At 40.9% G+C, this 24,476-nt stretch overlaps 3 protein-coding genes across 45 annotated transcripts in view; 1 reads left to right on the top strand and 2 right to left on the bottom strand.

Annotated features, from left to right (window-relative positions):
- Positions 1-4,124, bottom strand: part of ZBTB8OS (zinc finger and BTB domain containing 8 opposite strand) — a 13,360-nt gene extending 9,236 nt beyond the window's left edge. For 10 of the 36 annotated variants that reach the window (XR_014080938.1, XR_014080933.1, XR_014080945.1 and 7 more), the window contains exon 1: positions 2,838-2,975. Coding sequence is in view for 11 of the 36 variants with exons in the window: in XM_081585866.1 (XP_081441992.1) it covers positions 2,838-2,934 (97 nt within the window). In the remaining 25 variants the exon portion in view is untranslated. Of the gene's footprint in view, positions 1-14; positions 2,976-3,238; positions 3,389-3,733 lie in introns of those variants that run through there. The other 26 variants (XR_014080941.1, XR_014080943.1, XR_014080937.1 and 23 more) reach the window with 7 other exon arrangements.
- On the top strand, positions 3,629-19,327 carry RBBP4 (RB binding protein 4, chromatin remodeling factor). Of its 3 annotated transcripts, none has more exons than XM_081585864.1 (12): positions 3,629-3,754; positions 4,315-4,459; positions 7,440-7,585; positions 14,069-14,242; positions 14,588-14,703; positions 14,818-14,978; positions 15,085-15,211; positions 15,357-15,434; positions 16,003-16,079; positions 16,178-16,235; positions 16,325-16,435; positions 18,346-19,327. In XM_081585864.1, the coding sequence occupies exons 1-12, from the start codon at positions 3,739-3,741 to the stop codon at positions 18,409-18,411; spliced, it is 1,275 nt and encodes a 424-aa protein (XP_081441990.1). In that variant the 5' UTR covers positions 3,629-3,738; the 3' UTR covers positions 18,412-19,327. The 3 variants fall into 3 exon arrangements, with proteins under 3 accessions (XP_081441990.1, XP_081441989.1, XP_081441991.1); XM_081585863.1 differs by having other exon boundaries at positions 4,312-4,459; XM_081585865.1 differs by lacking the exon at positions 3,629-3,754 and adding an exon at positions 3,819-4,061 and having other exon boundaries at positions 4,312-4,459.
- The window catches only part of SYNC (syncoilin, intermediate filament protein), a 17,724-nt gene continuing 12,038 nt past the window's right edge, over positions 18,791-24,476 (bottom strand). For 5 of the 6 annotated variants that reach the window (XM_081585843.1, XM_081585841.1, XM_081585840.1 and 2 more), the window contains 3 exons: positions 22,216-22,340; positions 21,959-22,035; positions 18,791-20,645 (listed from right to left, as the gene is read on the bottom strand). In XM_081585843.1, the coding sequence (XP_081441969.1) occupies positions 20,635-20,645; positions 21,959-22,035; positions 22,216-22,340 (213 nt within the window). In that variant the 3' untranslated portion in view covers positions 18,791-20,634. The remainder of the gene's footprint in view (positions 20,646-21,958; positions 22,036-22,215; positions 22,341-24,476) is intronic. The other variant, XM_081585839.1, reaches the window with a different exon arrangement.

Here is a 24,476-nt window from a genome sequence, read left to right as displayed (position 1 = left end):
AATGATGGGACTACCAGACCATCTTACCTGCCTCCTGAGAAATCTGTATGCAGGTCAAGAAGCAATGGTTAGAACCAGACATGGAACAACAGACTGGTTCAAAATTGGGAAAGGAGTACGTCAAGGCTGTATACTGTCACCCTACTTATTTAACTTATATGCAGAGTACATCATTCAGAATGCCAGGATGGATGAAGCACAAGCTGGAATCAAGACTGCTGGGAGAAATATCAATAACCTGAGATACGAAGATGACACTACCTTATGGCAGAAAGCGAAGAGGAACTAAAGAGCCTTTTGATGAAAGTGAGAGTGAAAAAGTTGCTTTAAAACTCAACATTCAAAAAACAAAGATCACAGCATCCCGTCCCATCTATTCATGGCAAATAGATGGGGAAACAATGACAGATTTTATTTTCTTGGGCTCCAAAATCACTGCAGATGGTGACTGCAGCCATGAAATTAAAAGATGCTTGTTTTTTGGAAGAAAAGCTATGACAAACCTAGACAACATATTAAAAAGCAGAGACATTACTTTGCCAACAAAGGTCCATATAGTCAAAGGTATGGTTTTTCCAATAGTCACGTATGGATGGGAGAGTTGAACTATAAAGAAAGCTGAGAGCCAAAAATTGATGCTTTTGAACTGTGGTGTTGGAGAAGACTCTTGAGAGTCCCTTGGACTGCAAGGAGATTCAACCAGTCAATCCTAAAGGAAATCAGTCCTGAATATTCATTGGAAGGACTGATGCTGAAGCTGAAGCTCCAATACTTTGGCCACCTGATGTGAAGAATTGACTCATTGGAAAAGACCCTGATGCTGGGCAAGACTGAAGGCGGGAGGAGAAGGGGACAGAGGATGATATGGTTAGATGGCATCACTGACTCGATGGACATGAGTTTGAGCAAGCTCCAGGAGTTGGTGATGGACAGGGAAGCCTGGCGTGCTGCAGTCCATGGGGTCACAAAGAGTCGGACACGACTGAGAAACTGAACTGAAGAGAAAAATGAGCTAGGGAGACACACAGGGTCTAGAAAGTACAGAGCCTAGTATGCTATGATAAATAGTTGCACTCTATACAGAGGACCATCTCAGGTGGCTCAGTGGTAAAGAATCTGCCTGCCAAGCAGGAGACATGGGTTTGATACCCAGGTTGGGAAGATCCCCTGGAAAAGGAAATGTCAACCCACTCTAGTATTTTTCCCTGGGAAACCCCATGGACAGAGGAGCCTTGCGGGCTATAGTCCATGGGGTTGCAAAGAGTTGGACACGACTTAGTAACTAAACAGCAGCATACAGAGAACAATGTGAAATTAATGAAAGAACTTTAGGGGGGGAAATAAGAGCCAGATTTGTGCTCCCCAAACCACATCTACCTTTAGGGCTAACAGTTTAACGTTTATATAGAATAACTTTAGAGTTTGCACTATATTTTCACATTTATTATTACCTCATTTACCCCTCACACGAAGGAAAAGAATGCAAAAAGAGGTTATATGATTTGCCTAAAGTCACTAAGCTACAAATGGCAAAACCAGGTCCTTTTACTAACACACGATACAAGTAAGACACCAAATTAGTAGTCCTCTACTTATAACTTTCTGAGTCCTCCACCCTAGCCACGTTCTAACTCTAGGACTTTTGGAGATACCTGGGGATGGGGGTGGTTACATGAAACACTTGAAAACACGGCTATCTTCACAATGAATACACCAGTAAAACTCCCTCAAAGGTCTGTGTAGACAAAGTTATAGTTCTTCCAGCAGTCTTGTACGCATGTGGGGCTTCTCTGGTGGCTCAGATGGTAAATAATCCCCCTGCAGTGTGGGAGACCTGGGTTCGATCTGGGTTGGCAAGATCCCCTGGAGGAGGGCATGGCAACCCACTCCAGAATTCTTGCCTGGAGAATCCCCATGGACAGAGGAGCGTGATGGGCTACAGTCCATGGGGTTGCAAAGAGTCGACACGACTGAGCGACTAAGCACACACACTGACGGATATGAGCGCTGGACCATAAAGGCTGAGCGCGGGAGAATTGATGCTTTTGAATTGTGGTGCCAGAGAAGGTCTTGGGAGTCCCTTGGACTGCAAGGAGATCAAACCAGTCAATTCTAAACGAAATTAACCCTGAATACTCATTGGAAGGACTCTAGTTGAAGCTGAAGCTCCAATACTTTGGCCACTTGATGCAAACAGCCGACTCACTGGAAAAAACCCTGATGCTTCCCGCTGGCTCAGCTGGTAAAGAATCCGCCTGCATTGAGGAAGACCTGGGTTCCATCCCTGGGTTCGGAAGATTTCCTAGAGAAGTAAAAGGCTACCCACTCCAGTATTCTGGCCAGGAGAACTTCATGGACTGTATAATCCATGGGGTCACAAACAGTCCGACACGACTGAGCGACTTTCACTGATGATGGGAAAATTAAAGGCAAAAGGAAATCGGGGGCGGCAAAAGATGAGATTGTTCCATAGCATCACCGACTGAATGGACATAAATTTGAACAAATTCCAGGAGATGGGTGGAAGGGGGCTGGCGAGCAGCAGTCCCTGAGGTCGCAGAATCTGGTAAGACTTAGCAACTAAACAACAAAAATTCCCATAAGATAAATGTGATTAGGCATATACAAGAAGAGTTCAAGATACTGTATATGTGGAAGCCCAGGTTTCCCGACTCTCAGACCAGGTATCTTTATTCTTCAGCGTTTCAGCTTTCCCGGGATTAGTTCATAAGAGCCTTCACACAAGGCGAAATGGGAATGCCTGAACCACCGTATGGGGCAAAGTGGAAGAGGAAGCCAGAGCCCTCCCGCAAGGAGAGACGTGACCACCTACTCACACTCGTATTTCCGACTGACTGGAGGATACTTGGCCTTGACCGCCTTCTGCTCCTCAGTCAAATTGTAATCTCTTACATCTTCCCCTTCCTGCGCCATGATTGTGGGTTTGGACCCAAACTCAACTTCCGCCCTTCATCAGCCGGACTTCAGCCCGGACTTCCAACTTCCGCCCAAGACTCCGCCCCTAGACAGACACTCTTAAAGGGCTAGGACGCCATCCTCGAGGATTTTAATCCCCTAAACCTTAATCCCTTAAGACTTCCGTTCTAGGTCTCGCCGCTTGGAGTTCTTTAAAAGTCCAAGGATCCATTTTCTGGACGTGCTTCATCAATAGTCCTAAGAAGTAAGGGAACAAATATATTGGAGGATCTAGGAATAGGACAACACTTGAATTAGATACCTCGAGGTGTAATAAAGGCCTTTCTTGCCAGTTTACTCCTAGAGTGGACAACTAGACCCGAAAACATCCTAGATTTCCCATTCAAAGCTCTACTTTGAAGGGGTCTCTATCTGAACACTCTTCAAGAAAATGGCTGCCCCGCAGGAGCGTGCGGCCTAAACCTCTCACGTGACCTCGGGCGGCTCACTCTCACCAACCCGCGCGCGCGCAAGCGAAGGAAGTCGGCTCGGGGCCGTGTGGGGGCAGGGGCGGAGCGCGCGCTTCAGCCCCGCGGCAAGAGACTCTACGCCTCTGGATAGGTTGCGAACGCGACTTCCCCGCCCACCTCGCCGCTCGGCGCACTCCGATTGGCCGGTGTTGGCGCGAAGGTGCGCGAGTCATCCCTCACGCAGGGGCAGCAGGAAACAATAGAGGCCGCGCGCGCAGAGCGAGCGCCCGCAGGCTCCCCGCCCCTCCCGCAACGCTCAACCCCGGGATCCCCGCCGGCTTGCCTACCCGCCATGGCCGACAAGGAAGGTGAGGGTTCCGGGGCGGCCCCAGGAGAGTGGGGGGTGCCGGGCTTGCGTAGCAGCCTCGAAACGGCCTAACAGTGAGGACAGGCCAGATTCAGCTGAGTGCCGTCCCCGCCATCGCAGGCGTGAGGAGAATCGCCCCGCGGGGCGGGTTAACGGCGCGCCAGCTCCTCCGGAGCAGAGGCCCGGCGCAGCGGCTTGAGGCAGACATTTGGGGTCCCGACGGGTGTTTGGTCCTTTTCCGCACGCCCTGTCGGTCTGCTCGCCTCTCTCCGGGTCCTCCCTGCAGCGCTTGCTACCCGCAAGAGCCGGTACCCCCGCCTCCCCTCGGGTTCTGTGCTCCTCCCGACGCCGTCGCCCGAGCGGCTAACGGCATTTGGCAGCGATGAGCCCAGCAGTTAAAGCCCCGCGAGGCTGGAGAGCGGCGTTGGTGGCTGTGCCTCGGGAAAATTTAGACAGATCTCCATTTCAGAATCGGGATTTAGGAGCGCCGGTGGCTTTGGAAGTGTTTACTCAGTTTCCATTTGTGGTCGCTAACTTAATTTGTTTTTTATTTTTTAGCAGCCTTTGATGACGCAGTAGAAGAACGTGTGATCAACGAAGAATACAAAATATGGAAAAAGAACACCCCTTTTCTTTACGATCTGGTGATGACCCATGCTCTGGAGTGGCCTAGCCTAACTGCACAGTGGCTTCCAGATGTAACCAGGTGATAAGAATCCGTTGAATGTTATTTTGTTGTGTTCTCAGTGTAGATTTCTCACGTTGATTATCCCTGTTTTCCTCCGGTCACCCGGAGCGGACACGTGATCAGAATCTATTGGGGACATTGTTTTTCTAGGCCAGAAAAGACAAAATGTGAAACTACTTTGCAATTTACCTGATAAGAGAAAACATGTTGATGTCTTCTTTTTCTGATAACTGAATTGAATAGGCGTATTATAACTGTAGTTGACCAAACAGTAATGTAAAATTTGTCAGCTTTCAAAAAGTGATTATGATGAATGCAGTTCTTTCAACAAAAAAATTTTGAATCTCACAGTCATTTGTACTATCTGGTTAATGCAGAGGTGAATGTGACATGATACCTGCCACTCAGAACAACCTTTAAAAGTTACATATGTACTGAGTAGGTACATTTCTTCAAAATTCAGGACTTTAAAAGTCAGGATATTTGTGAATTGTGGTTATTTGACTATGTTTCCGCTCAAAAAGTAATCGATGGTTTATGCAAATGTTATTAATAATGAGCCTGCTAACCTCCCATTGACATTTTTAAAAGGGAGGGGGGAATGTGTCCTAAGTATTTTTTTAAATTAATTTCTTTTTAATTGGAGGATAATTGCTGTGCAGTATTATATTAGTTTCTGCCATCAGATGAAGTAGCAATAAGTATACTTATGTCTAACCCTCCCTTTTGAACCTCCCTCTTTGTCCTAAGTATGTGAATTAGGAGTTCCCATTTTCAGTTGATTATCAGAATTACTTGAGTTCAGAGTAAGAGGAGTCCTTTCTGTTAGGAGTTGTCAGTAGTTCAGACCACTTAGGAACTTGTGGAAGGATACTTAAAAATAGTTTGAGTAGTAATTCTAGATTTACTAGTTTGAGTAGTAATTCTAGATTTACTATAGTCAGGTGCTAAATTATATTGGACCAAAGGATCCCAAATATTGGCCACCCTGTCCTTACTAAATCACTCTGGAAAAGTTTTCCTGTAATGTGATTAGCTAGGTTTGGAAAACAGTAAGACTGAATAACCCAAGGCTGAAATCTGTGCTTTCCTCTTAGTAGCTTTCTTCTTTACAGATGTAGATTAATAAGTTTTTCTGCAGGATTAGACATTGGTCCAAATACCCTTCCTTTATTTTGGTATTGTACTTGTAACAGTATTATTTATTTTTTTAGGATGGGATTACTTATAACAACTCTCCCTAATGTTGTTTAACGTCTGTGTGTTTTGGTGTTTATTCGTATTCTGTTTCTTAGAAAGAATGATAATGGTTGTAGTTTTGTAATATTCTTCACTCCTGCACTTCCTTCAGTTGTTTAACTTTGTAAATTCAAGTATCCCCAACTTTATGTTGGCAGCCCTCTTATATTTCCTCTTGTTTTTCCACATAGGGTATCTGATTAACTGTGTAGAGGAATTTCTGTTGGTTATCTCTAAACCCAGCTTCTGAGCTCTACCTGAATTTCCAGCTACCTGTTGTTATTGGTGTCTTCTCTGGAGTATCTTGTTAGCTTTCCCAACATGACGTATTCCAAACTAAGTGTATTTTTTCCGTGGAGATACCAACCCAGCTTTCTTCTATTGTTCCTATTTCTCCTTATCATAGTTGACTTTGGTTTGACATTTCTTAGGTCTGTTCCCCGCCTCCCGCCCTTTCTTGACTTGACAGTCCATTTATAAGCCCTTATGACTTCTTGGTAGCATCTTTCCCATCTAGACTGGGGTTCTCAAACTTTAATAGGCATCATAATCAGCTGGAGGAATTGGAAAACTTTTTTTACTGGCCATGCCATGAGGCTCGCAGGATCTTAGTTCACCAACCAGGAATTGAGAAAGCATTGAGTCCTAACCACTGGACTACCAGGAAATTCCCTGTAGAACAGATTGTTAAGCACCACAAATCATCCCCCCTAAGTTTCTCATTGAATATGTCTATAGTGGATTTGAGAATTTGCATGTGGGAGTTCCCAGATAATGTTGATGCTTTTGTTCCCCATACCACACTTGAAGAAGCTCTCTTTCCGCTCTACATTGAATTAATCCTTCTGACATATCTCAAATTATGGTACATCCTTTATAAATTTTCCATGGTTCTTTGTTCCTTTTAGTAAAGAGTTCAGAATACCTTAAGCAAACATTCAGTACCCTAGAGTTTGATTTCAATCTGCCTTTTGACCTTCTCTCCCACTGTTTTCCCACATTCAAAGTCAGATTTAGACTTCAGTCCTAGTTCTGCTACTTAGTAGTTGGTTAATCTTAGGCCACCTCATGGGCAATGGCCTGTCCGACTCCTCTGTCCATGGAATTCTCCAGGCAAGAATACTGGAGTGGGTAGCCATTCGCTTCTCCAGTTGATCTTCCTGACTCAGTGATTGAACCCAGGTCTCCTACATTGCAGGCAGATTCTTAACTGTCTGAGGCACCAAGGAAGTCAGTTTTCCCAAACCATCTTTAAATTAGGATATTACTTCATAGTGTTGTAACCTTCATCTTTGCTTACCTCCCTTGGAATACTTTCTTTCAAAGCTCTTGTCCCCCTCGTCTGGGTTTTATCTCATTTTGAGACATTAGCTTACCTGATATCAGTTCCTTTCCATTTTAATGAAGTTAACCTAATGAAGTAACCAGAAGTGTTCATATACCCAACAATTGGTTTTTTTCTCTCCAGCTCCTTGTAAAGGATGAATAATTAATTTTTATTTTATTCCGTCAGACTTTTTCCTCAAAAGTAATTGTAAATATTTGGCCAAGTTAAGAAATAATTACGAAATTAAGTGGTATGTGGTTCCTGCCCTCAGCTTTATGGAAGATATGTTAAAAGTAAGGAAATATGGCTCTTAATGACTTCTTTCTCTCAAAACCTGTTTGTAATAGTGCCTTGTGTATACATGTATGTTGCTGACTTTGTGGTCTCTCTTAGTTTACTAAATTGAATATTGACCATATGTCACTATTACAGACCAGAAGGGAAAGATTTCAGTATTCATCGACTTGTCCTGGGGACACACACATCAGATGAACAAAACCACCTTGTGATAGCCAGCGTGCAGCTCCCTAACGATGATGCTCAGTTTGATGCTTCACACTACGACAGTGAAAAAGGAGGTAGGAGTCTTAATTAAAGGTGAAGGAAGGAATGATATTTATTTTGGTTATATTTTTGTATCTCTGAATTATCATAAAAAAGTGTGTACAGTTTGATAAAGTAGGCTCTCAAGTTAGGAACAAGATATTAAGCTTTGGAAAGCCTGATTTTCAGTATAGATATTAGATGTCAGAAGACATATAACATGTGCTTGGTTCTGTACTTTTTCTGTAAACTTTCTTCAACTAAATTTGGTGGTAGGGAAATTTCTAGAATTGAAAGAAGCTAAAATCCACCATATATTACTGCCGTGCATGCTTACATTCTCAACATGGAAGATACTGCCCCTGGGGAATTAAAAATTGGTTCTCAGAGCAGGGTATGTGTGAAAACAGTCTTATTCTTTGAACTGTTTAAAACACAGATATACATAGCATGCATAAACAAATACACAGGTTATCTGTAGTGTTAGAATTTCATCAAGGTGTCAGAATATCTTATAGGGCAATAATTTTAAAAAAAATGGTTGAAAAGCACTGGCTTAAATTACCCTTTCCAGGTTTAAGTGGTAGAAAGGACTTAACTATGGCATTTGCTGTATAGTATATAAAAATTAAGTGAGTGTTTAATTATATCCTATTTTGGGGAGATAACCTTAGGGCTTAACTATTCATGAATTATTTTTTTCCCTTTCAGAAGGGATAGAAATGAGTGGGTTTCCTTATTGATGTCCTTGAACTCAAATTATTACCAAAGGTAGAAGATAGACTTCCAGTATTGAGATTTGTGTGCCCCAAAAATGAATGTTTAATGTTTTCTTATCTTAGATTTCTCCTGATTAATAGAATCCATTCCTTTATCTAAGTTATTTTGGGTTCCAGTTATGTGCCAAGATTGTAATGTGCAGTTATTCTTTTGATCATTCCATATTTAGCTTAGCAGAATGCAAAATAAGTTCTTAGGATAAGGGCCAGCAAACATGATTTTGTGTCACTGACCTGTGTGTGTGAACTATAGGATATGGTTACTGCAGAGATATTCTCTGGGTAGGCATCAGTGATGGTGGGGTCTACGCTTAAACTGCAAGGGGCATAGGTTCAGTCCCTGGTTGGGGAACTAAGATCCCATATGCTGCACAGCCAAAAATAACAATTTTTTTTGTTGGAAAGGAAAAAAGAATCGGAAGACTAGGACTTGGGACCCTGTTGTGTTGCTCACTAGCTGTGTAGTTTGAGGATAAATCTTTCAGCCTCCCTGAGCTTGTTTTGTTTTTATTAAGATAAACTGTCTTTAAATAGGATTTGTTGTTATTTAGGCATAAAGCAAATATTCTGTTTGGTAATGTAATAAATCATCTTTAAAAATTGAAGCAGGGCTTTCCCTAGTGGTCCAGTGGTTAGGACTCCATGCTTTCACTGTGGAGTTGGGGGAGGGGGCTGTTCTATCCCTGGTGTGGGAAATAAGATCTCACAAGCCCACGTAGTACAGACCAAAAAAAAATCGAACCAACTATAATGTGAACCCCTCGCCACATAAATCTGTCCTTTATGGATCACTGTTAAATTGATAGTTTTCTGAATGATTTATCCCAATTATTGGAACACCCACTCAACAAATACGTTAAGTAGGCTAGGCAGTTTTTCTTTGTACTGGGAATATAGCATAAAATATACTTCTCGGCCTCATGTATCCCAGCCATCTTTTCTGTGAGCATATGGGAATATGCCTCCTTTTGATGGCTGTATACTATGCTGTAGTTAACCATCCCTCAATTAACATTTAAGTGGTTTCCAATCTTTTGGCTTCAAAAATAGTTCTTGTGCATATATCTTGCATAGTTTTGCTGTAGAACAATTATCTAAATGGAATGTTGATCAGTTGGCAAGAACATTTTCAGTCATTTGGTTTTTAATGGCTGCTCCACGGGGTTTACAGAATCTTAGTTCCCCCACCAGGAATCACACCACCACCCTTGACAGTGAAAATACAGAGTCCTGACCACTGGACCTCCAGGAATTCCCTACCTTGCTTTTTAAGTTATTTGTGATGTTGGACTTATTTTAAAAGATTGGTCTGTCTCCTGAGCTGCCTATTTACGTGTTTTCGTCATTTTTTTCTTTTGAGTTAACTATATATGTAATGTATATATACATGTATATATATGTATATATCCCTAACTGATAGGTTATAGATAATTTTTTCCCTGTTTATTTTATTATCTTGAATCCTGTTTATTTAAATTTACTTATGACTGTGCTGGATCCTTGCTGCTGGGCAGGCTTTTCTCTAGTTACGGCAAGGAGGGCTTCCTTGTGGTGCGCTGGTGTCTCTCATGGCAGTGGGTTCTCTTGTTGCAGAGCACAGGCTCTGGGGTGCATGGGCTTCAGTGGTTGTGGCTCCTGGGCTGTAGAACACAGGCCCAGTAGTTGTGGCACATGAGCCTAGTTGCTTCGCAGCATGTAGGATCTTCTCAGATCAAGGCTGGAACCCATGTCTCCTGCATTGGCAGGCGGATTCTTAACCACTGAGCCACAGTTATTTAGTGTATTCTTTACCACTGAGTCCCCTATTTGTTTTTTCCCATATTTAATTAAGGCTACCACAACATTGGGTATAATTCCTTATGTTGTTGTTTAATCGATAAGTTTGTGCCACTCTTTGTATGCCCATGGACTGCAGCACACCAGGCTTCCCTGTTCTTCACTGTCTCCCGGAGTTTGCTCAAACTCATGTCCATTGAGTCAGTGATGCTCTCTAAGCATCTCATCCTCTGCAGCCCCCTTCTCTGTTTGCCTTCAGTCTTTCACAGCATCTTCATATCTGAAGTTGTTGATACTTCTCCCGCAATCTTGATTCCAGCTTGTGATTCACCTAGCCAGGCATTTCACATGATGAACTCTGCATATAAGTTAAATAAGAAGGATGACCGTATACAGCCTTGACGTACTTCTTCCCCAATTTGGAATTAGTCCATTGTTCCATGTCTGGTTCTAACTGTTGCTTCTTGACCTGCATACAGGTTTCTCAGACAGGTAAGGTGGTCTGGTATTCCCATCTCTTTAAGAATTTTCCACAGTTTGTTGTGCCACACAGTCAAAGGCTTTAGTGTAGTCAGTGAAGCAGAGAATTAGATGTTTTTCTGAAATTCTCTTGCTTTCTCTGTGATCCAATGAATGTTGCCAATTTGATCTCTGGTTCCTCTGCCTTTTCTAAACCTAGCTTGTACATCTGGAAATTCTAAATCCTTGTTGATTATATATTTTGTTTTTTGAGTGGCATCAAACCAATTTGCTTTTGCCAATTTGCTTTTCTGATGATACCTTTATCCCCCTAATACTTAACACTAGAGAAACTATGGAAAATAAAAGTAGTATATATGATATATTTGTATGACTGCATGCTGCTAAGTCACTTCAGTTGTGTCTGACTCTGTGCGACCCCATAGACGGTAGTCCATCAGGCTCCCCCGTCCCTGGGATTCTCCAGGCAAGAACACTGGAGTGGGTGACTGCATAGATCCCCCTATTTAATCCTCACAAGAAAACTGATACCTACTGTTTTGTAACTTGCCCTAAGGTTACATAGTATATCAGCTCCCGTTCCTTCCTTTTCTCTTCCTTTTCCATCTCCTTTCTTCAAATCATTCAGATGACTGGAGAAGCTTGGTGCTTAAAGGCGAGCAGGTGCTCTCCTTATGGTCTCAACAATGGTGGAAGTAGATACATACTAATGTCTCTTAAAGCTTCTTAAGTGGTTGTTACATAGATAGATTCCTAGTCCCTCCATGCTCTCAGATGAAGTGTCCTAGACTCTGAGATCGAACTATTAAAATTGATTACCATCTGCTTAACCCCATTTGATTTGAGGTACTTGGTGACAGATGGCTTCAAAAGATCATTGAACTTTCAAGATGAGAGAACTAAAAACTGGCTTAGGCTTGTTTTGACACTAAAAAGAATTTGTGTATTTGTATTACATTCAGCCCAGCTAGGGTCACACTTGAAGCCCTGAAAATAGGTCAGGTTTGAAATTTTACTTCAGACTCTGTTACCAAGATCTTCAAATATCATTGAGTTTATTTTTAGCAACTTATTGAGGAATTGGTTTTGGCCGGGGGTAGGGGTTGGGGGCAGAGGGGGGTTGTTTTTAAGTTATCTTTAGTCTTTTACTTCAAAGAACTCCCTGGTGGCTCTTTTACTTCAGTTATATGTAATAAGCTAGCATTAAGTGATGATGAAATAATTGGAATATTTGACTCAAGATGTTGCAACTTATTCTTAGTTTCAAAATGTTTATGGACTAAAAAAAATGGCAAAGTGGTAGAAATTAGAATGCTGGTTATCTAGTTTGTCCATCAGTATTAGTTGGGAGGGATACAGAAGTACCTTGTGGGAGGATGAGAGGGCTAGAGATGGCCCATGTTTTTATCTGGGTGGTAATTCCCCTGATGTATGCATATGTAAAAATTCATCAGGCTACACAGTTTAAGCATATTGTTATATCTCAGTCTTTTTAAATTACGAGCAAAGCAAACAAAATAGGAATGTAGTTAGACCTTGATAGTCATTCACTTTATTGTACATTGATACCTCAATCTTTCTTCTCTACATCAGATTTGGTGTATTTGCTCTCACCTTGAATTTGGGCAGTCCCTGATTATTTGTTAAATAGATGAATCCTCATCTTCATAAATCTCAGTTGTGAATCCTCTAAGCTGATTTTTTTTTTTAACATGTACACACTGATATAGTTTATTATTTTTGGCTGCACTGGTTCTTTATTGCTGCACGCGGGCTTTGTCAGTTGCAGAGAGCAGGGGCTGCTTTCTCGTTTGAGAGCGCAGCCTCTAGGAGCATGGGCTTCAGTAGTTGCGCCACAGGGGCTCATTAGTTGTAGCTTGCAGGCCCTAGAGCATGCAGGCTTCAGTAGTTGCGGCATACAGGCTTGATTGCTCTGTGGCGTGTGGAATCTTCCTGGACCAGGGATTGAATCCAAGTTCCCTGCATTGGCAGGTGGATTCTTATCCACTGTGCCACCAGGAAAGGTCCTAAGCTGAATTCTTACTATTGTACTTTAACCGCAGGTGGCGGGGGAGAGGGTGCCTCTGATTAATAGTATGTTGTTGTTGTTTAGTTGCTAAGTCTTATCTTGACTCTTTTGCAAGCCCGTGAACTGTAGCCCGCCAGTATCCTCCATCTATGGGATTTCCCTGGCAAGAATACTGGAGTGGGTTGCCATTTTCTTCTTTGGGGGATCTTCCCTACCCAGGGATCGAACCTATGTCTCCTGCATTGGCGGGCAGATTCTTTACCACTGAGGCACCAGGAAAAGCCCTAGTAGTATATAGCTGATAAATTGTGTGCTTATCTCCTTGTGTTTGGACTAAAAGTTCTTTGAGATCACATATCCTAATCATGCCTTCTTTTTGCATTGTAGATATTTGTGGTCTAGAATTCTGGAGGGAGATTTGTTTAATGTTTTTCTTTCCCCCCTCTTTGAGAATCTGTTTTGAACTGTTTTTAGGCTTTTAGCTTGTTTGAACCACTGCTTTTCAATGTATAAAGTTACTTTGAGGTTGAATGTTATCTGCTAATCATTATTACCCAACTTATCAAACCTGTGTCTCCTGCATTGGCAGGTGGATTCTTTACCATTGAGCCACCAGGGAAACCCTTGCCAAGATTTATATACTGACAAATTATATTCTTAAACATTTCATAATGGTACTTGGGAGAACTCTGTAAGTGCATACAGTAGTCAAATGTGAATAAAATATGTTTTTGTCTAGTCCTTGCCTACCTGGTTTATTTCAGCCAAGGACTCTGGTTGGCAAGTGTAAGTGGGGGCTCAGGAAAATCGAACCAGCTGTTGTGGCTCTGTTTTTCCTCACTAATACGATGAAAGATGTCAGTATTTCAAAAATGTTACCACAAACTAGAGATTCAAATAGTCAAGAGGAGGGACTCTTTAGTACCTAGCATACTGTGTATGTACTTGATAATCATTAAAATAGTAACTTAAGATTTTATTTATTGACCATAGTTTTGTTTTTTGATTAAGTGAGGCTTAAAAGCCACTTAGTGAGAATCTTTGAAGTGGAGTCAGTAGTGTTTCTTACTTTTAGATAGTGATATAATACTTATTAGGTATATAATTACCAAAATCATTTTAGGCATAGCTGAAAGAGTATCATAGCCAAAAGGGATCAGAAAAATGGGGATTCGTTTTAGGTTCTGCTGTAGTCACGTCACCATGAGCAAATTAATGTAGGTCCTCTGAGCTCCTCTTCCCATGTAAAATATTTGGAGATAATTCTTCCCTACTCTGTAGAGTTATGGTAAGAAATAAATGAAATAAGGAGTATATACTTTATATTGCTAATAAATACTGATATTGCTTCTAGTATTATACCAGTTCATTTATTAAAAGCCTTGCCTGTGTCAAACTTTGACATGGAGTACTTCTTGCTTTGTCCTCATTTGCAATTAACATCTTATTTACAGAATTTGGAGGTTTTGGCTCAGTTAGTGGAAAAATTGAAATAGAAATCAAGATCAACCATGAAGGAGAGGTAAACAGGGCACGCTATATGCCCCAGAACCCTTGCATCATTGCAACAAAGACTCCATCCAGTGATGTTCTTGTTTTTGACTATACAAAACATCCTTCTAAACCAGGTATCTTCTCTCTTCCATTCAAATACAAATGATATATCACTACAGGAATACATTGCTTCTCTCAGTTTTAATTTCTAACTTATTCTTTGTGTATCTTAACATCTTATGAATTATGTTGGTATGTGTGGGTACTACTACTTCATCCTTCTTCCTTACATCTGGAAAAAGAAATTGCTTTTTTACATAGAACAGAACGTGCCACTTTTAAATATTATCTATTTGGTCATAGTCTGTATTTCTCATAACAAATAAGAGCTTTAGACCTCTTGATAAAAATTCCATTATGCTAAGTAGGTCCAGCGAGGCAGTGGACTGGATAGTCTTGATGTGTCTGTTACTTTGTAGACCCTTCTGGAGAGTGCAACCCAGACTTGCGTCTCCGTGGACATCAGAAGGAAGGCTACGGGCTTTCTTGGAACCCAAATCTCAGTGGGCACTTACTGAGTGCTTCAGATGACCACGTGCGTATCCTTCCCAGTGTGAAGCACATCTGGGCTAGTTCTATCAGTGTTTTCCTCTGGGGTGTATGAGGAAGTGAGACTCTTTTATATAATAGTTCATTTTTCTCATTTAAGACCATCTGCCTGTGGGACATAAGTGCTGTTCCAAAGGAAGGGAAAGTTGTGGATGCGAAGACCATCTTCACAGGGCACACGGCAGTAGTAGAGGATGTCTCCTGGCATCTGCTCCATGAGTCCCTCTTTGGGTCAGTTGCTGATGATCAGAAACTCATGATGTGAGTTGAATCCATCTTTTTCTCAATATATTATCTAAGTTGTATAATATTTGATTATCCATTTCAAGCTTTTTTTTTTCCCCCCGTTTTTTTTCTTTCACTGAAGCTGGGATACTCGTTCAAACAATACTTCCAAACCAAGCCACTCAGTTGATGCTCACACTGCTGAAGTGAACTGCCTTTCTTTCAATCCTTATAGTGAGTTCATTCTTGCCACAGGATCAGCTGACAAGGTTAGTGTGATTTATTTTTACAAAAAGACGTAGGGTGGATTTCTCTGGCTTCTTTCGAATGCATGGAAATCTTTTAGTTGTGGATTTTCTTTTTCTCGTTAAAAAAAATTTTATTGATTACTCTTGCTTTCCTTTTTGTACATAGACTGTTGCCCTGTGGGATCTGAGAAATCTGAAACTTAAGTTGCATTCCTTTGAATCACATAAGGATGAAATATTCCAGGTAAGAGAAACTAATGCTGCTAGTTTTTTTAATCAACCTTATGCCTGACATGTCTCTCCTCCCTTATTTCCATTCCTTTGTAACTTGCCATATCTTATAATTTCACATTTTGGTCCTAAAGTTCTGACTCCCAAGTTTTCTGCCTAATCAATTTAATTAAGCTCCTTTCTTAATATGCAGAGCCCTCTGACTCAGTTTAAGAAATATTTGTTACATTATGTTCAAAACTGCATGCAAAGGCACTGTGTGTAATACTGAAAGTACTTGGGTAAATTTTGTGGGTGAGCTGTACTTCAGTTCTTAGGTCAGTGTTGGATAACATTTGGCATTTATCTGTTTGTTTTGGCTGCGTCAGGTCGTCATTGCAGGAATCTTTTGCATTGCACAGGCTTCTCTAGTTGTGGCTTGTGGGTTTTTGTTGCCCTGCGGTATGCGGGATCTTAGTTCCTTGATCAGGGATCAAACATTTTTCCCCTACATTGTAGGGTGGATTTTTAACCAGTGGATCACCAGGGAACTCCCCTCTCCTCAGTTTTCTAGTTGATTGATTTTTTTTTCTTATGTATAGGTTCAGTGGTCGCCTCACAATGAGACTATTTTGGCTTCCAGTGGTACTGATCGTAGACTGAATGTCTGGGATTTAAGGTGTGTCTTGTTAAATTACTTTTTGTGAAATTATTTTCTTACACTTTCCAAATTACTCAAGGTAAATTTAACTTAAAAAAAAAACTTTTTTCTGCTAGTAAAATTGGAGAGGAACAATCCCCAGAAGATGCAGAAGATGGGCCACCAGAGTTGTTGGTATGTTACAGATATTGAGCACAACTGAAATAGTTCATGATTTATTGTCCTCTGTCTGCTTTTCATCTCTGTTTTCCTCCCTCTTTCAGTTTATTCATGGTGGTCACACTGCCAAGATATCTGATTTCTCTTGGAATCCCAACGAACCTTGGGTGATTTGTTCTGTATCAGAAGACAATATCATGCAAGTGTGGCAAATGGTAAGTGTTTAGTTTAGATAAATGAAACCTAATATTATTTTGTTTATGTATACTTCAGTACAGCTGGCAGCTCTATTCAGTTTATTCCTGCCATGTGACTTCACCTGTACATTATCATTTTCAAGTGCCTACTCTTATCTGGTTGTCCCAGTGTCACAACATCAAAGAGTACCGTTTCTCCATGAAACTTGCCTAGATTTCAAAAACATTCCCTGCCTTTTTATGCCCCAGTTGAAGGTGATTGCCCTGCCTTGAATTTTCAGACCACTTGGGATTTAATAAAAATAATTGTAATGTCTGCTAATGTTGCAGTCCAAGAAATGATTGCCTTCTGGACATGGATGGTGGTGATATTTGCGCACACAGCGTGAATGGACTTAATGCCACTGAACTGTACAGTTAAAAATGGTTACGATGATAAACTGTTATGTGTCTTTTACTACAGTTTAAAAAACAATTGCATGACTTTTAAATGACAGTGGCTGAATAAATGAAAATTATTCTAAAGTGTAGATCTAGAACCAGGAAGAAGCGCCAGAGGTGAGATTTTGGCTCAGCATGAGGAAAAACATTTTGATATTTAGAACTTTCCTATGGAATAACGCTATTAATCAAAAATAAGATGGGAATAGTTGTGTCCTATGAGATTAACACATGTTCTGCATCCATACTTTGGAATATTATGTATCAAAAAGAAGTATACTAGTTTTGTAAGCTATTCATGATACACTGATAAGCTGGAAAAGAGCAGACTGTAGAACAGCATGGTAGAATTGCGTAGTATTAAAATTTGGGTTTCTAGTCTTATGTTTAATTATATGTAACTATTTGATAGAAGGCTATTTGCCAAAATGCGGTTGGTATGTTTAGGGAATGCTTGTACTCGAGGTTTCCTGAGTAGTAGGAGTCTCTATTGCTATTTATAAGTAGCCCCTTGTGCCCAAACCGGAGGTGGGGGGCAAAGGTGGTAAGAAAATTTACAGCCAAGTGGGACAAAAGTGCTTGGGTAGCTTGAGCTATCAAGGCTGACACTGGCTGCTAAAGTCTTGTGGGCGTGAGCCCTTGGTCACAGATCTGCCCCCAGGTGGTCAGCATCAGGATTGAACGGAATTGTTGGACACCCCATTGCTGTCAGGGGAAAAGATACCACACAACTGTTGTCAGACTGCTCACACAATTGTATATACTCTTTGTCCCTGTAGTCAGGTTATAAGCTACGACTGTCGCATCCTCTGCAGCATCTATCCTAGTGGTTTGTGCATAGTAGATACTAAGAACAGCCAAGTAGTACATGTAGAGTTTACTTTTTGCAATAACAGTTTCTCTTTTGAGATTGGATTTTGAAACATGGTTTTGTTGCCACCTGGGGATTCTTTTTTTCCCCCGTGTACAATTCAGCGAATTTTAGTATAGTCACAGAATTGTGCAACCATCACTACAGTTAGTTACCCCAGAAACCAACCCCATACCCAGTAATCATCCCTCCTGTTTGCCTCTAGTCCACCCAGTACTAGGCAGCCATCACTCTGCTTGTATTTATCCATTCATCAGTTGATGGACATTTGTGTTGTTTTTACTTAGGATTAGTGTCTGATTAAAAGATTTAAGGTTAAAAAAAAAAATTCAAGGTTGATTATCAAGACAAACAGTAACCATGCTTCAGTTTTGGGGGAATATCTTAATGGGGAGGTGGTTGGCGTATGGCCAACTGCCTGTTTTTATTAGCTCACAACTATACTCATCCATTTGCAGGTGTCTAAGTCTGCTTTTAGCAAACTGCTGCAGAGTTGAATAGTTAAAACAGACTATATACCCCACAGTCTGTCTTCCTGGCCTCATCTGTTTTCAGCGTTAACTTTTAGGAAGTAAGTTTCACATTTATTCAATACCCTTTTCTCTGTTTTTGGCAGGCAGAGAACATTTATAATGATGAAGACCCTGAAGGAAGCGTGGATCCAGAAGGACAAGGATCTTAGATCACGTCTGCACTTGTGATTTTTAGACTCCCCTTTTCTTCCTCTCAACTCTGAGATTGATTTAACACTGGTTTTGAGACACAGACTTTGGTTATCCCTCTATAATAAGTTCTATCAACAATGTTATTAGTCCAAACAGAAGGTGTTTTCTAAATATTAACTGGGGGCTTCTTGATTCAGCAAAGCCACAGACTTATATTTAAATTTTCTTTAGGAATTTTCTAGTAACAGAGGTCTAAAAGTAGCCACAAAAAGGGGAATATTGTGTGTGGTTATTTTTCTTCTTATGCTATATCCCCGAGTTTTTCAGACCCATTTAAGTAAAGGCTAGAGTGAGTAAGAAATAGAGCCAAGTGAGGTAGGTGTCTGAGCCATGAAGTATAAATACTACAAGATGTTGTTTTTATTCAGGAAATAGGGGAGATTCAAGTCATACAAATTCCTACACGCTGAACTTTCCAGGATGCACATTTCCTTATATAGACCAGTCTCCTCTCAGTTTCTTCAGTTAAGTCAAAACAATGTGTTCCTACTTCCCCATATATTTTTGCTTGTTAGTGTATTTCTTGAGCTGTTTTCATATTATTTCTTTCCTTTCTGTGAAATGGTTTTTAAAAAAAACTTGGGACCACCAAGTTGTAAAGATGTATGTTTTTACCTGACAGTTATACCACAGGTAGACTGTCCAGTTAAGTTGAGAAGAGTGAATCGATAAGCTTGTATTTGTTTTTAAAATTAAATTAATCCTGGATAAGAGTTGCTTTTTTTTTTTTTTTTTTTTTTTTAAGGAGTTAGTCCTTGACCACTAGTTTGATACCATCTCTATTTTGGGTGACCTGTTTCACCAGCAGGCCTGTTACTCTCCTTGACTAACTGTGTAAGTGCTTATAATGGAATAAATTGCTTTTCTACATAACCCCATGCTGATGGGTTTTATTTAGTGTATAACATTCATCAAATACCAGTCTCTGGCTTCTAGAAGAGTTGTTCAGGTGACAGTTATTTTCTGTGGTCTTTGACTACCAAAAGCAGAATTAAATATAGTAGACCCAGAGGTTTAGAAAAGAGCTTTACTCCTTCCCAGGGGAAGTGAAAGGCATAAAACCCTGAATCAGGTGTACAGTTTAGGCTTTGGTAAAATAACATCCTTTTGAAGTCTTATCTCTAGAGAACCACATGAACTTTCAAGAATGTTAGAGGCAGTGTGGCAGAGAGAATTTAAGGCAAAATGTAAATTTTGAAAAAGTGTTTGACCTTTTCTCATAGAGGTTGAATCTCCCCAGTGTATTTCACTGGGGCCTGTAGTTAGAGGTTAAAAAAGTAAGCTCTTGAAAGCCAAGTACCAGAGCCAGATAAAATGCTTGGTTCTTTGCCAGACACCCAGTCTAACTGAATAGATCACTCTGACCCAAAATCATTTTCATAAGGTAAGATATTTTGGGAAATCTGGATTGGTTCTTTTTTGTTTGTTTTTAAATGAGTAGTTCTTTTAGAGTATAGTGAAAATACCTTGACACAAGAGTAAACCTACATGAATCAGTATAGACTTAAAAACTTTGTAAAGGAATTCAATTAAAGTATAACACTCATGGCACAAAAGGATCCAGATTGTAAACCATATACAGTTTACCCTTGAACAACATGGGTTTGAAGTGCACAGGTCCACTTACACAGATACTCTTCAATAGTAAATAACACAGAATCCACAGAGGTGAAGGAATCTTTGATACCAAGGGCCAACTAAGTTATGTGCAGATTAAGCCCCACATTGTTCAAGGGTCAACTGTAATGAAAATAGGGTGCCTTTTTTACTTCACCTGTGTTCCCGAAAAACTTTCTGTTTTGGGTCAACACAAGGCAAGGTACATTTTTCACAACACTAGAGTGTGTCCATACATTCATCCTTTACTCAGTGTGCCTGTGGGAGGTTGCTGATGGCTGACAGGAGACTCATTTTTCCGTTCCTCAGTGCATTGAGATCAGTACCAGTAACGTATGAAATAGAATACAGCTAAGAGTGGACTGACAGTGTTCTGCCTCCAGCCAGCCCTAGAATCTTTTTAAACAGGTCAGCCAGTATTTGTAACTTTCCCAGAGAGAACTGCTTGCCAAATCCATGACACTCCCTTCTCTGTTTAGAAAAAAGTATGTCCAAAGAGTACTTAGTGATCCTTTGCTAAGAAGTTTTTTTTGTTTCTTGGTTACAGATTCGGCCGTATGTTTCTAAACAGCCCCTGTAAGGTTGAGAGAAAAAAGGATAAGTTTAAACTTTGCAACTTAAAATAATACAGTTTATAATAAAGTTTTTGTGGATTTTTTTTTTTGGCTGTGCTATGTGGCTTGCAGGATCTCAGTTCCCTGACCAAGGATTGACCAGGACCCAAAGCATTGAGTCCTAACCACTGAACCACAATGGGAATTCCCGCTATAAGGTTTTTAACAATGAATTTCTGAAGCTTAGAGCAGATGTGTTAGGGAGAGCTTGCTAGAGTGATTTGCATCTAATCAGGGATGGCTTTGGTAGGGGCTCACTAAAAATTTCATCTGCCCCCATTAACTTTACATGGGTATAACACGGTCTGAAATTCTGTAGTTTTGATTCTTTGGATTAATCGTGTCTTCTCCCAGTTGTACTTTTCATCTGATCCACACAAAGGTGTTTAGCAGCTCATTTTCTTCAATTACAGGGTTCTAGTAATCTCTCAAACAAGCATGGTCTGTTATGCCTAGATAAAACAGAAGAAAACTCGAGTATGGGAGTTCCCTGGTGGTCTAGTGGTTAAGATTTGGTGCTTTCACTACCATGGCTGGTGTTCAATCCCTAGTCGGGGAATTCTTGCAAACTGCAGAGGAGCCAAAAAAAAAAAGACCTAGTAATTTGGAAAAACCATCAGTTACAATAGTTACTTATGAATTTGTATCCAAGATGTAGGGTTAACTAGGAAATTAATAAAATTTATGGACTTAATCTAGTATCCAATTTCATCTTTTTTAGTCCTTAGTGTCTTTATCCAAGAGAATCTGGGACTTTATAAAGAATGTGAGGACATTGGAATGTAAAGAAATCACTGAGTAGGTGTATTGCTTGTTTCACAAATTAAGCAATAATCAACGTCCTTTGGTCTATAAACAACACCCTCTTCAGCTTTTTAAACAACCGTTAACAGGTTACTTTAGCCTTCTTGGCCCCCTTAGTCATAGTCTGAATTAGATGTCCTAACTGCCCTCTCTGCTATTCTAAGGAAACTGTTTATGAATAGCAGATGGGGTCAGGTAGGGTGAGGAAAGGAAGAATGCACAGAGCCTAGATGTTTTATCCTGTTCCAGATTTCCTGGTGACAATCAGGGTGTGTTTTAAGTCCTACTAGAAATTGAAGCATTGCAAAGGAAGCCTGGAGACTTGAACCAGGCAACTTGGAGGTATGTGTCATCCTGTTATTCCTAAAGGATGTAATTTGTTATTAGACACACAATTTTTTTTGAGGCATTAGTCTTGTTAGGAAAGCGGCAACAAGGCAGACACCACTCTTGTAACCACAAGTATCACCTTGAGACTGTGTCTCGATTCCACCTGCCTCAGAAGTGGGAGCGTTAGCCTGTTCCAGGCTCTTAGGTAGCATAGCCCTTGGAAGAAAAAAACAAACCATTTTCCTTCTGTTCATGGATGAGCACAATTTGACAGTTTTCCCCCAATTTTTTTTTTCTGCTTTTCACTGTCAAGAAATTTCTCATAAGCAACATCTGCCCTCCCCACCACCCCCTCAGCCAGTGTTGGTTGAGATTTGGGGAGCAGCAAAAACTGACTTGTAAGTTGCGAGCTCTTCAGCAAGGCTGACTCTTAGCTGCTCCATCTCTTTGTTCTTCTGTTGCTGGAGTTGCACCCCGCTTCTTAGCTGCCTCTGTCGTTCTTCCATTTCCTCCAGCTGTTCCTGCGTGAGGGCCAAGCATATCTCTCATGAGCCAAACAATAAAAACCTGATGTCCATTATTATAAAGCATTTCTTTACACATTGTTTAATTTCCATAGCGGTGTTGAGATTAAGAAAATGAGATTCAGAGAATGTGTTTTGACAGGGATGTTTTTGAAAATGGTGACCCAAAAGCAGTCTTGGCTGAAGTATTGGGGAGGATTTTGATCACCTAGGTGGTGAACTAAGAATTTTTATAGACCCTTAGTGTGCAAGTTTGTTTCCATTAAGATAATCAGTTTTTAAAGTACCCTACAACTTAATTGAAGTTGAAAGAAACCAAGTCTTTATGTAAGCAGGTATCTTTGAATAACTGTATTTGAAGCTTGTTGAAGTCAGACATAGCTTTACGTAGTACTTACCACAACATGACATGCAAGTAGATGCTTTATTAATGAGGGAATCATAGTTGTTAATTTCCTATATCCTTTGCTTATTACATCAGGGCAATTTGTTCTAAAGTGCTAATTTAGAAAATGAAGGTGCCATGCCCTGGAGGCCCTTGGGTCTCATAACTTTCCCATTGTGCCAAAACCAGGCAGGATCATTCTACATATTTTCTCTGCGGATTAATGTCTGCAGAATGATGTAAGGAAGATGTCAGCAAGTCAGTCTGTGGCTTGGCTGCTAGCTGGCATGGATCCTCACAAAGCATGGGGGAGTTGGGAAGGAAAGGGAGTGCTGAAATTGGCATATTTTTAAGGGGCAGTGACTTTATCTCAGATTCTGAAGAATAATAAACTTGGAATCCAGTTTGGGTGCATACTCTCAATGGTGGTTGCTCAGTTGTGTCTGACTATTTGCAACCCCATGGGCTCTGTAGTGCACCAGGCTCCTCTGTCCATGGGATTTTCCAGGCAAGAATACTGGAATAGGTTGCCATTTCCTTCTCCAAGGGGTCTTCCCCACCCAGGGATTGAACCTTGGTCTCCTGCATTTCAGGGGGTTTCTTGACCAACTGAGCCAACAGGGAAGCATGTTCTAAATAAAATGATCTAAATAATTTGTTCTCTGAGTTATCCTTGGTTTACCTGAGGCATGTCAGTCTTCAGTGTTTGATACTGTAGCTGAATCTCAGCTTTCATCATACATTGTCAAAAGGTCTTTTTTTAGTGCCTAGTCAGGTGGCACAGTGGTAAAGAATCCACCTGCCTATGCAGAAGACTCAGAAACTTGAGTTTGATCCCTGGGTTGGGAAGATCTGGAGTAGGAAATAGCAACTCACTCCAGTATTCTTGCCTGGGAAATCCCATGGACAGAGGAGCTTTGTGGGCTATAGCCCATGGGGTCACTAAGAGTCAAATATGACTGAGCACCATCCAACACATAACCATGCTTAGAGACCATGCAGAGATGTGGCCTTAGCATCTAAGCGTGTTATTTAAAACCCTCCGCATACCTCTGTACCCCAGTTTCCCAAGCCTTGCTATCTAGTAAACCTGTCATTTGCTGGATATACAAAAGAACATGCTTGTAAAGACAATCTGTACTGTCACTGATAAGCTCTTGACAGGGAGAAGCTGTCACAGAATGAAGTATTATTACAGTGACAGAAATGAAGGACAATTTCCATTCTTAATCCTATGTAGCATCACTGGGTTAACATTTTAAAAACTGCTTTATCAGGATGTCCCTGGTGGTCTAGTGGTAAGACTGTGCTTCTTCTGCAGGGGGGCATGAGTTTAATCCCTGGCCAGGAAACTGGGGCAGCCAAAAAAAAAACACGCGTCTTATCATTTCAGTCTTTCATAGGCTTTCCACTTTCTTTAGTCTGGCATTCAGACTCCTGCTAGTTTGACCCTCACTTCTAACTAGAACCTCCATTACTCCTCTAGTCTACACTGTCCAGTATGGAAGTCACTAGCTACACGTGGCTTTTGTTTTGTTCTTGTGGCCTCGCTGCCTGGCATGTGGGATCTTTAACTCCCAATCAGACTGTAGGTTCTTGGATCTTTGTATGTCTGGCACCCTACACATAATGCTTATTGATGTGAAGCATGCAGATAGTAAGCATATTCCATCTTTCGGCACTAGAAGTCTTCCAAGTTCAAGGTAAAAACTTGATCATTGTCAGCAAATTCACCCCACCCACTGCAA

Source organism: Giraffa tippelskirchi, chromosome 3, assembly GCF_054371585.1.
Source record: "Giraffa tippelskirchi isolate mGirTip1 chromosome 3, T2T-mGirTip1v1.2.pri, whole genome shotgun sequence".
NCBI classification, from domain to species: domain Eukaryota; kingdom Metazoa; phylum Chordata; class Mammalia; order Artiodactyla; family Giraffidae; genus Giraffa; species Giraffa tippelskirchi.
Note: the sequence above shows the minus strand (reverse complement) of the source record. Positions and strands in the feature narration are given on the sequence as shown.